General features: G+C 41.9%; 1 protein-coding gene across 1 annotated transcript in view; it reads right to left on the bottom strand.

Annotated features, from left to right (window-relative positions):
- Window positions 1-13,206, bottom strand: part of LOC126198829 (myrosinase 1-like) — a 113,118-nt gene that overhangs the window by 66,305 nt on the left and 33,607 nt on the right. The window contains exons 3-4 of the mRNA XM_049935402.1: window positions 2,642-2,776; window positions 1,747-1,869 (exon numbers count right to left, since the gene is read on the bottom strand). Coding sequence (XP_049791359.1) covers window positions 1,747-1,869; window positions 2,642-2,776 — 258 coding nt within the window. The remainder of the gene's footprint in view (window positions 1-1,746; window positions 1,870-2,641; window positions 2,777-13,206) is intronic.

The following is a 13,206-nucleotide window of genomic DNA, read 5'->3' as shown; positions in this document are numbered from 1 at the left end:
AATTTGCCATTTATTCTTGATGTTTTAAAAAAAATGGAAACTTATAACATAAATAAAATGGACATTACAATTCCTGTAAATTATTATTGTACTTTTTCTTCATTTATTCGCCTAATAAATGATAATAACAAAAAATTCAACATATTACTTGTGGTAAAGTTGTGTAAGGAATTCTACCCCTTACTGTCCATCGTATGATATATCATACGTTAATAAAATTATAAATTTAAGGCCGTCATCATATATTAACATTCATAATGTGATTATTAATCCATGTGGGTAGTGGATCTGAAATCAAAATCTAAGGAAAAAGTTAAGTCTGGGATTAATGGGGTAACTGGAGATTTTGCAGTGTTAATCACTTAAACGTTTTACCTAGACAGATGTATTCTGAAATTTCACTACTCTACATTAATCATTTTGTACGGGTCGCAATTTTTTCCTTCAGGGTTGTTGTTGTGGTCTTCAGTCCTGAGACTGGTTTGATGCAGCTCTCCATGCTACTCTATCCTGTGCAAACTTCTTCATCTCCCAGTACCTACTGCAACCTATATCCTTCTGAATCTGTTTAGTGTATTCATCTCTTGGTCTCCCTCTACGATTTTTACCCTCCACGGTGCCCTCCAGTACTAAATTGGTGATTCCTTGATGCCTCAGAACATGTGCTACCAACCGATCCCTTCTTCTAGTCAAGTTGTGCCACAAACTCCTCTTCTCCCCAATTCTGTTCAATACCTCCTCATTAATTATGTGATCTACCCATCTAATCTTCAGCATTCTTCTGTAGCACCACATTTTGAAACCTTCTATTCTCTTCTTGTCTACACCATTTATCGTCCATGTTTCACTTCCATACATGGCTACACTCCAAATACTTTCAGAAACGACTTCCTAACATTTAAATCTATACTCGATGTAATATGATCCATCGTACTGCAAATTTTGATGCACAGGATAAGTGAGGGGTGGTACGAGTTTCTATTAATGTTGCTGATTGCAATACTTCGTTTATTGTGAACGGAAGTGTGCTCTTCTATTTTGCAGAGAGGCAAAGGAAAAAACACGAAGGTGGTAATGGAAAAAGGAGAAGAATCGTCATTTTCATGATGGCACCAGAAACTCTATGTGTACGTGTGTGTGTGTGTGTGTGTGTGTGTGTGTGCGGCCGGCTGAGGTTCTAGGCGCTTCAGTCTGGAACCGCGCGACCGCCACGGTTGCAGGTTCGAATGCTGCCTCGGGCATGGATGTGTGTGATGTCTTTAGGTTAGTTAGGTTTAAGTAGTTCTAAGTTATAGGGGACTGATGACCTCAGATGTTAGGTCCCATAGTGCTCAGAGCCATTTGAACCATTTTTTGTGTGTGTGTGTGCTTGTGTGCGCGTGTGCGTGCAGCGATCTATGGGTAATTATAGGCCTGTTGAATGAATTGGTAGATTTGTGTGAAATCAATTTGTTTGGCACACATTATACTGCAGAACCATATCGATGGATAAACAAACCACTGCTTATAGGCTCCTAGTAGTCCCAACGGCTCAGACAGGAGTGGCCGACAGTGGGCAACTACAAACTGGTAACTGTGCCAACACTGCACTGGTCTCTCCGCGTACGTCACACTCACGGCATCCAAATTACTACACGAAGTACAACTCTCTTTGTTGCTCCTTTGGGTCAGCGCTACTTCCAGATTCTCCAGTCTCGATAGCCATGGCACAGGACGGGCGCAGCGTATCGCTGGCGATCTACTCACCCTGTCTCCGTAGTTTTCGTAGAGCACTCTTGCGTACTCGACGAAGTAGTCGGCCAGCCTGGGGTTGGGCCATCCGCCGATGTCCTGCAGCGTCTGTGGGAGGTCCCAGTGGAACATGGTTACCTGGAACACACACACACTCACACTCACTCACACTGAATGTCAGCAGCAGTGCAGAGACTGTGGCAGCAGGGCGCTGTTTCTGCCCAGCATAAACACCACAGTCTCCGTTCTCTCGTTAACGGCGGTTATTTTCGTACTTAGAATAACATATAATTATTATCTGCTAACCATTCTTAGAAGAGAACATTTGTAAGAAATTTGCATCGCTTTGAATAAAAGTTAGGCGAGAATATTTACTTGAAAGCCGGTATTTGTTATCTCTATTGAATTTACTGTCTTCACAAGCAAAGTACGAAAATAGTTTGTGACTAATTCAGAGAGGGAACGTTTCTATCGTCGGACCTTCTCCTAATCTAAGCAAGAGCGCAATTACACGCTTACTTTTCTACTCTCACGGAGTGACACGGTCAGCAGTGATATTCTCGATTCGTATTCCAGAGGGCGGAGACTCAATTCTCCGTCCAGAGATCCAGATTTAAGTTCCCCATGATTTCCGTAAATATGTTAAGACGAAATCCGACAAATTCTTGTAAGGTGTTCGCCGATTTCTTTCCACATTTTATTGAATTTGCTATTGTGATCTGTCTTTAATGGTCACCTGAACGTTAAATATCAGTCTTACTTTCTCCTCTCTGAATTCTGAATTTTTCGAGTGGACGAATCTTGTTAATTTCCGGTTGTCAAGAGGTATCACAGTTGACAATGGCACCGAAAACATGCGACACATGTTCACAATACTCATATAATGTAGACAATAAAGCCTTATTCTTACCACGGGCTCGATGTCATTTGCCAACAGTCCATCGATGACGTTGTTGTAGTAATCGATGCCCTCCTGGTTGATGTTGTTTATGTCCCCAGTTGGGAGGATCCTGGCCCACGCTATGGACAAGCGGTAGACATCCACCTGCAACAGCACTGACACGTCACTAAAAATATAAAACTACGTACTTTATCTTATGCTGAACAGACAGTTTTGTACCTCTCATCATATGAATTGTTAAAAGTTGCTATCCCTTTAGTACATGTGCATAAAACTTTACATATTCTGACGTAAATGCTGTGTAGCATTATTAGCTGGAATATCCCACTGGGTGGACTTAGGCTCGTATTAAAAAGGGTATTCTTTCTCCGCGGACGACGGCCTCTTTCCTTGTGGATGCATCTACATCTAAATACACACGATTACTCTGCAGTTCGCAATTAAATGCTGTGGCGGACGGTTCATCGAACCACCTTCAAGCTCTTGCTCTACCTTTTCTCTCTCGAACAGCGCACGCGAATTAGGAACACTTAAATGTTTCCGTGCGAGCTCTGATTTCTCTTATTTTATCAAGATGACCATTTCTCCCTGCATAGGTGGGCACCAACAAAATATTTTCACACCCTGAGGAGGATGTTGGTGGTTGGAGTTTCATGAGAAGATCCTACCACAACGAAAAACGCCATTGTTTTAATGACTGCCACCCCATTTCGCTTATCATATCCATGACTATCTCCTCCCTATTCGCGATAATACGAAACGAGCTACCTTCTTTGAACTTTTTCGATTTCCTCCGTCAGTCCTATCTGACGCGCATCTCACACCGCACAGCAATAGTCCAGCAGAGGGAGGACGAACGTAGTGTAAGCAAACTCTTTAGTAGACCAGATGCATTTTCTAACTGTTCTGCCCAAAAATCGCAGTCTTTGATTTGCTTTCCCCACAACGTTATCTGTATGAGTATTTGAATTTAAATTATTCGTAATTGTAATCCCTAAGTTCCGGTACTTAGTTAAATTTACAGCCTTTAAATTTGTGTGTATTATCCTGGTACTTAGTTAAATTTACAGCCTTTAAATTTGTGTGTGTTATCCTGTAGCCGAAATTTAGCGGATTGATTTTCGTACTCATGTGGATTGCTTCACACTCTTCGTTAATTACAGTCAATTGCCACTTCTGTCACCATACAGAGTATTGTGTCGTACGCGTTTCTGTAGATTGTAGTTGAGTGTATTCGGTGTGTGTATAATGCAGCGCTATGTTTGTGCGGTGTGATGATGAGGAGATGTGGGAGAGGCTGAAACCTGATGCCGGTACATAGCCTGCTCCCCACCTACACCCACATCTGCGTACATCTGCTAGCCACCTTACGGTTCTGGGCGGAGGCTGCTTTATGTACCAGTGCTACTTTCCCCTCTTCCTGTTCCAGTTGCGTATGGTTTGCGGGAACAACGACTGTTGGTAAACCTACGTGAGGGCTCGAACCTACCTATTCCTCTCGAATAGGACAAGAGGGCCACCGAACGAAACGCCCACACCCGATGGGCGGGTCACCATCAACATGGTCGCATGACTTCACCTGATGAATCACCTCGCAGATATTTGGAATTTAACCCAGTGCCTTTGCGCAGAGACTGCCGCTCAGGAACTGTACGCCACCAAGTCTCTTCCCAACGCTGGACAAATACTGTCAGAGAAAATTTTCCAGCTTGCACCTTCTTGTCTTATCTTTCACATTATAATATTTCTTTTCACTCAGAGACGACGTAGCCAAATAATATTTGCTTTGCTCCGGGAAACAAAATATACTGTACAGGGTTTGCTTAATACAAACAGACAATGCGGAAGGCGGTATTTATATTATTAAGAATTTATTTATGCAGAGGTAAAATTAAAATTAAAATTCAGAACGTATCAAAATATGTATATAATGCATCCTTCTTGTATGACGCCCAGAAAACGAAAGACGACAATCTCGAGTCTATCCGATAAAAGAAGAAAACGGCAGCAACGATGGAGCTGCTCTGAGATATCGTCCGACCCGTGAGAGAGATCATGGTGAATCAACGTTATCCCCCGCGAAACAAAACAGAAAGACTGCTGTCGCTGATGTGGGAGAGATTTGTATATGACAATCCCTAAGTTGCTACCTGTTAGAAGTTACCGTGCTGGCGGTTAAAGATGCCGTTTTAAGGACCGTAATTCGAGCACTTATCTAGTCGTTTTAATCGGGCGCTGCAAGCCACAAATAATCACTCCGATTGCTTCAGTCTTCCCAAGATGATAGAACAACCAGCGTTTCAGACACTTTGTCTTATACTCTGCTTCGACACCGGGTGGTCAAAAACGTGGAAACACAAAACACGAAACACAGTGTCCAGTGCTGTGTAGGAAAACTGTTGCCATTCAAAATAGCTTCCCGCCGACCCGGAATGGTTAAATGCAGAAGCTGAATGGTTTTCAAAGGTATCTTCCACCATTCATCCCGAAAAACAGCAACAAGTTTAAGTAACGATGATGAAGGAAGATACCAACCACACTTCTCTCTAAAGTAAAGACGTAAGGCTCAGTAGTATTGAGATATGATGACTGTGGTGCCCAGGGGAGACTCGACAATTCATCCTGGTGCACACAAAACCCGGGTCGGTGCAAGCTGTGTGAACAAGGGCCCTGGCGTCTCGGAACACAGCATCACCACTGGGAAACAAATATTGGACCACGGCATGGACTTGATAAGCCAAAATGGTCACTCACTCCTTGGTGATTATACGGCCTTGCAGAGTAACCGTGGGGACCACAAAGTATCACGATAATGGCTGCCTAAATAATTGCCAAACCCCGCAATGTTTCATTCTTGGGACGTAAAGTTGGTCAGAAGTTGGACACCGTGCGAAACATGACTAATCGGACTAAATGACTTTTTTCCATTGCTGCCTAGTCCAGCTATTATGCAGTTTTTCAGTGACTTTTGCAGCTTTCGTAATCTTCTTTTTAGTGATTATTCTCTTCAACGACCGTCCGTCGCGTTCAGTGAAGATACATTTCCATCCACGTTGTTACTTAGCGAGTGAAGTACTTGCTCTTTACCTGTATGCGTTATACATCTTCGATACGGTGTCTCTCAAAAGACCAGCCATTCCGGCTACCTTGCTTACGGGTTCACCCACTATACGAGAGCCAACAACTTGCCAGTGCTCTGAACTTAGACATATTGCAGTCCCAACTACGCAGAACACTGTCCTGAACACGACTACCGCGTGTAACGCATCGAGGGCATTCCACAGATGGCGTTCGTGGTGAGACGCAACATTGCAGGCTGCAGGCTTGGCTAGCATCTCATCTACCTTTACGCTGATCAACCAGAACATTACGACCACCTACCTGACAACTGATACGGATAACAGCGGCGACGCGTCGTGGCATGGACGCAAAGAGGCCTTGCTCGATCACTGGAGGGAGCTGGTACCACATCTGCGCACACGTCATCTAATTTCCGTAAATTCGGGGAGGCGGGCGATGAGCTCTGACGCTACACTCGATCACGTTTGTTTTGTGTTCCATCGGGATCTGGTGACTTAGGGGGCCAACACACCTATTGGAACTTGCCACTGTATTCCTCGAACTACTCCATCACACGCTTGGGTTTGTGATATGGCGAATTATCTTGTTGAAAAATGCTACTGCCATCGGGTAACATGAAGGGATGTACGTGATCTCTAACTGGTGTACGATAGTCCTTGGCCGTCATGGTGCCTTGCACGAGCTACTCTGAACCCATGGCTGCCAACGTAAATGTTCTCCAGAGCACAATGGAGCCGCCGCCAGCTTGTCTCCGTCCGGCAGTACAGCTGTCAAGGAGCTGTTCCCCTGGAAGACGACGGATTCGCGCCCTCTCATCGGCATGATGAAGGAGGTATCGGGATACATCAGACCACGCAACGCTCTGTCACTGCGCCAAGGCGATGTCGTGGTGTTAACATTGGAACATGCATGGGTCGTCGATCGCGGAGCACATCGTTATGAGTGTTCGGTGCACTGTGTGTTCAAACACACTTAAGTCTGATTTCCGGCACAGTTCACCGCCTGTCCTGTTTTACCAGTTTGCCCAGCATATGACGTCCGACATCCGTCATGAGTTGTGACCGCCCAACTTCCCGAAGTCTGGACGTGGTTTCACCACGTGTTGAAGACACTCGCCACAGCACTCCTCGAACACCCAACAAGTCGTGCAGTTTTCGGAATGCTCCCGCCGAGCCTCCGGGTCATCACAGTCTGCCCTCGGTCAATCTCAGATAGATGGCGCGCCTTCCAATTCTACACATGGACACCACGCTCACGCTTCGCATCGTACGTTTGAGTCACTAACGAAAACTTTCACTATTGTTATTCGTACAACTGCAGCCTACTCCTTGTTTTAGAGGGGTGTGTAAATGTTCCATTTTCTTCCGGTACGAACTTGCAACCACCAGACACTGATTCTAACCGTTTTGCGACAAGCACCTCAGGCTTTATTGCGGAACTAGTTCATTCTTCGTGGGCCCAACACTTCCGCAGCTATCTTTATTCCTTACGCTAATTATAGAGGGAACCTTAAGTCACACTTTGGCAGAATTATGACTGCGAATTTGTAATAAACTGGTGATCGCGTGCCTTGCACTTCTATCGTAACATATTCAAGGGCCGACTGGTGATTCAATGTGTGTACTGGCTGTTATGGATGTACGTGTTTCTTGTGTTCCTTCTTCATAGAATACTGTATTTTCTCTACATGTGCTTTATTGTTGCTTTTATAATACTGATTGTATGTTCGTGTAGATCGTATATCAGTAGCACACTGTTGTAGACTGTATGTCATTAACACATCATCACACATTGTGAGCCTTCAGCTGTTGGCCACGTACTCTTGCATTCATGAAACTTCCTGGCAGTCCTGCCGGACTGAGACTCGAACTCGGGACCTTTGTCTTTCGCGGGCATGTGTTCTAGCTACTTTTTTTAAAGCATTTATTGAAGGAACAATATAACACATTCCAAATACACACTGAGTACATGTACTAACCATGCACACATGTTATACATGAAATGATTTAAACAAAAACAGTCTGATCATTGCAATTATGCCGATGTTAAACAAATACAACGGAAGATTGTGTTACTGACTAAATTACCAGAAAGAATTAATCTGGATATGAAGAAAAGTTTTTTTAAAGACATTCAAACTTCTTCAAACATGAATAAATAAAAAAACTGCTCTTTGAATTACATGTGCTCCAATCTTTACAGACGCAGTAATAGGATTTACCAGCAAGTTTGTCGGATAATTTTTAATATATTAATGCATACAAGGAAATCGTTGAGGGAAGAAACTGATCTTTAACTTTCTCAGATCAGTCAGATTAATTATGAGCATTTCACACAATTGTAGGGAAGTTATCAAAACCTATACAGAATATGGAAGGTTTATGCCCAAGGCACATAAAAACAATTTAATAATCACATTAGGAAATCTCTTAAATACTTGAGAATGGCGTAAAAGAGATGTTACAAAGTGGACTAGCCTTCAAACTATACTTTCTGGACATTAATGGAATGTTAATTATCTGTAGTGATTAGACTTGTATAATAGATCTTTCACTGGAAAACTGACTTGCACATCACAGTGCAAAAATGAACAGGGCAATTTGCCAGCCATTGAATATTACATTGTATCAGATACAGTATTATGGTTTTAACCAGTCGATAAAGACATTTCCATAAAAACTGACAATTTTCGTATTTATACTGTAAACCAATAATGCAGCTTTAATGTTTTTTTTACACTATTGGAAACACAATCTGACTGTTACGTAAATTCTGAACCTTAGCTTATAAAGTTTCAAAAACTACTTTCTGAAGAAGAAAAAGCACCCACAAAACATTTACAGTAAAAATATAAATCATATCCTTAAGGTAACCACAATACATTACTGTCAACACCGTCTTCTTTTTTTTATCTAACCAATGCCCATACGTTCAAATTTTATTTTTAAGATATTAACGAACTTTTTCTTGTGATTCGAATACCTTCTACTGTTGCGGTATTCACACAGCATGTGTACCTTGAACTCTATGGTGCTGTCGGATCCTAGATTGTTAATCAAGTAATTAACAAAATTTCCCAGCAATCAGCAGTACACAGCATTATTTTTTGCCTCTGGGAAACAGCGTGCTTCAGGCCTGTGTATCAATGACAGCGATATACTCTCAGGGGATGTCGTTGTAGTCAGAGCTGTTTGCTCTCGGATCCACTTCCAATTATTCATGTGACCGCTGCAAGTGTATCTATGAATTTTTGAGTCAACGGGATGGCATTGTTGGCATAAATTTGTTTCACAGAGTCCGATTACGTACAGTCTTTCATTGGTGCTATGTTGTTGACTGTCTTGTACCACGAAATTTTTATATCAGACGTGAGCACAATTCTACTAATGTTCTTCCAAATCTCAGTCCAATCAGTGTTTGGAAACTGCCGTTGTATGTTCTTCCTTCCTTCGCTTTTCTTTCGTTCCCGCATTATCGGTCTTGATGTCAAGTGTCGTGACTGTCTGATTTCGGCACTTACATAACTGAACTCAACATAGAAAACTTTCACATACTGTAAACGACTGTTGATATTCTGCACATCAGTCGGGGGAAGCAGTCTTCGAGTTTTAGTGATCTCGAAAAGTTGGCTGGTTATGCTTTCTCGCGATTCTCTTATTAAATTGACTTGCCTTTTGGTAAAAAGTGCCGAGGCTTTATCCGTTATATCAGTTAATCCTAGTCCACCTTTTTTAGGATCTAAAGTGCCTACTTTAGCAGTTACTCTGAACACTTTACTTTTCCACAAGAAGTTTGTGATTCTGGACGTTATTCTCCCCGCTGTCATTCTCTGTATTGGAAACAGCTGGGCCGTACAATAAAGAAGGATGCATAAGTTGATATACTTTGTTCTTCGAACTTGGTTCATATATCGAATTAAATTCTCTATAACGGCTCCTTGCACTTTATCTGCTGCAACTTTCCAATTTAAAGCCGTCATTTTCATCGGGTATGCTGTCAGGGTGATCCCAAGTGTTTTATGTTGTCGGACTAATTTTTCCCAAGCGACGTTGATATTATCAAAACCTCGGAGATCTAACATCTTACTTTTTTCGTTTGCATTGGCTCCAGATGCTCTACAGTACGTATCAATCACTGCTACTAGCGTGGTTACCTCTTCATTATTCCTTATAATAACCCCTATATCGTCAGCATAGCCTCTTATAAGTTTTATTTCCTGATAATGTTAAGTTAAGCCTTTTAATCCAGCGTGGACACGTCGGAAGAAAGGTTCAAGTGAAATGGCGAAGAGCGACATGGACAGAGGACTTCCCTGAGGAACGCCTCGTTTTATTGTTGACAATTCACCGCTATTTTGGCATTTATCCCAGTTGCTGTGTTCTTTATCAACTGTATGACCCTATCGTTTATACCTATTTTCTTCAATGTCTGTAGAAGATATTCATGATTTACTACATGGAAGGCTTATAAAAACCTAAAAAAACATAAAGTACACTTTATTGTTGTTACAGATAATAATTTTATCTGTAAGGCATGAAATTCTCTTGTTTACTATTCTAGCTATTAATTTATAATCAGAATTCAGCATTGAAACTGGACGAAAATTATTTAAATCTTTGTTTCCATTATTTTTTGGCACGAGAACAATTTTACTCTCCTTAAACTCAGTCGGAATCATTTTACCCTGAATAACTTCATTTAACAATGTCCGTGATTTTCGCACTCACTATTTGCCAGTTACGGATGTAAAACTCTGCTGGCAGACCATCCGATTCTGGGGATTTTTTTGGTGGTGAGGCGCACAGAGTCTCATACACGTCTTCTTCACTCACTACCTCGACAAAATTTTCGTTGTCATCTTCTGTCGGCTGTGGGGCTAGGATGTCAATAAATTCTTGCAAGGATGCATCACTACGATTATCTACAGAATATAGCTCGCAATAATAGCGATAAATCTCGTCCATGATATCTTGCTGGATTCTGAGAATCTTACCGTTTTTTGTTCGAATTTCATCAATAAAAGCCCTCCTTCCGTTTTTGGTATGCTTCACTAAATGATACAGGGAAGTAGTTTCGTCTTCTGACACCGAATTTGCCTTCGATTTTGTGTTCAACCCTTCCATTTGATTTCTCATGATATTAAGTAACTTGGCTTTGACTTTTTTGAGGTCTGCTATCCGACGTAACGAACCTGCTGAGACCTTATCATATAGACCTCTCAAAACGGAATAGTAATATAGTGCATTTCATTTCTCTTGCACTCTGGGCACTGTGTTGAATAAGAACCTTCCTCGACTTTGGCTTCGCCATTTTAACCCACCAGTCGATGGCAGTGGCATATCTACTACGAGCACGCAGGCATACTGCCCATATTTCTTTAATCAGGTCTTCTAAATGATGACTTAGTAACAAGGAAATGTTCAAATTCCTCTGAGTCTTGAATCGGCGAAGTGGCCATCTTCTTAGATTTATGCGAGCTAAGACACTTGAATGGTCTGAAAAAAGTACGTAGGAATGGTTTCTACTTTTTTCACGGAAGTTTCAATATTTTTAGAAATATCTAATCTATCAATTCTGAAACGAGATGTTGCCGTGACATAAGTGAACTCAAAAATGGAGGGGTATTTGATTTCCCATACATCCTTTAATTCTAAACCAGTATCTAGTTGTTTTAGTTCATTTGAGAAATTAAAATTAGGTAACCGAACTTTTCGATTTAAATCACAATTAAAATCACCTACAAGTAATAACTATCTTGGATTTTTCCTTAACAAGTATATCAGTTCATCTTTGAAGAAACATGCCCTGTCAGCTCGGTGAGAACTTCCTGAAGGGGCATACAAGTTGATGATAGTCACATCATAAATATTTAGTGCTATTCCCTTCCGGATTCCAGTCGTTCCACCTCACTTACTGGAATCCCTTCCCTCACCAAAACAGCTGTTCCAACGCTTGTTTCGTGAGGCACGTTAATGTAACTGACATAACCGGGAATGACTAAACCCGACATTAGAACTTCTTGTAACAGGGCAATATCAGTCGCGGATTCGTACAAAAATTCCTTAAGTGCCGATATTTCAAACCAGACGTAATCTTATTTATCTTTACAGTGGTGACAGAATAAGACTGCGTCATTGCGCTGTCACTATATAGTTATTTATTTATTAATCGTATGGCAACAACAGCAAACGTTGACAGGTACATAAAGTTTAATTTTACTTGCCTATCTAGTTAAATATTTACGTATAGTTTAGTTTTACTTTTGGCACAAATTTTATACACATTTTTAAATTGTGAAAATTACTAAATTAATATTACTGACTACTTTAACTGATATTATTGCAAGTTAAAAATAAGACGGATACATTTAATCATAGTTCAATATCTAATGATTGAATCCAACTAACAGCAGAGGGAGTAGCATTAATGAAGTCACTATATGGTCCAGGGTACTTCCTCTGAGGACAGTCTCTAACAATATGTTGAACAATTTGTTCTTGGGTCCCACAATCACAGGCTGGAGAATCTCGGAGTCCTCACTTGTGCATCTGGCGTGGGCAGTTCTTATTCTGCTGAGTCTTATCCAGTCACTTCTCTGCAGGTGAAATCCTGGTAGGCTGCCAGTTGGGTCTTGACCACCTTGATGTGCTGTTGTTGCAGCATTCCACTTCTTACACCACTCTTCTTTAATGTCGAACTTCTCATCGTTCCTTCCATTATGCCACAGTGGATTGCGAGATTTTAAGCGGTCTGGGGGAGGGTTGCTTAAGACTGTATGAACTGGGAGGTCTTGTGGGTAGTCGGGGTCGTGTAGTTTCCTCCATTCTCGGTTGGTTGCTTCTTAAGGTCGGAATTCAGGGGGTGGGACGCTGCTGACGCTGTGCAGCCAGGGGATCGGGGTGGATTTTCATGTGCCCGTAGTAATCCTCATTCGCCCGTTCAGCTGTACGTCCAGCTTGCTCGTGTGGGCACTATGTGGCCACACTGGAGCACAGTATTCGACAATTGGGCACATCAGCGTAAGTACCGTAGTACGTAGACTCGATGCGTCGGCACCCCATGGTGTACCAGCTAGTTTCTTTACTATGTTGTTTCGGGCCTTTACTTTTTGGCTTGTTTTTTCCAAGGTTTTTTTATATGTCAGAGACCAATCTAGTGTGACACCCAAGTATTTAGGCTGCCAATTATGTCTAACCTTTTGTTGGCGGAAGTTCACATTCAGCTGCTGGTTTGCAATTCTGTTGTTTAGATGGAATGAGCAGACTTTTGTCTTTGCTGCATTTCGCTGGAGTCTCCGTGCTTTGTAGTATGTATTGAGAGTTTCAAAGTCTCTAGATGACATAGTTCCTCCTTCCTCGAGTGTGCTGGTTTGTATGGCTATGGCAAGGTCGTCGGAATAGCAATACTTTACTCTAGCAGTGTTTGGCAAGTCACTGGTGTGCAGATTGAAAAGAAAGGGCGCTAGGACGGACCCTTGTGGGTACCAATTTTTC

Source organism: Schistocerca nitens, chromosome 8 (assembly GCF_023898315.1).
Source record: "Schistocerca nitens isolate TAMUIC-IGC-003100 chromosome 8, iqSchNite1.1, whole genome shotgun sequence".
Classification (NCBI taxonomy): Eukaryota; Metazoa; Arthropoda; class Insecta; order Orthoptera; family Acrididae; genus Schistocerca; species Schistocerca nitens.
The sequence above is the reverse complement of the archived record's forward strand: the minus strand, read 5'-3'. Positions and strand labels throughout refer to the sequence as shown.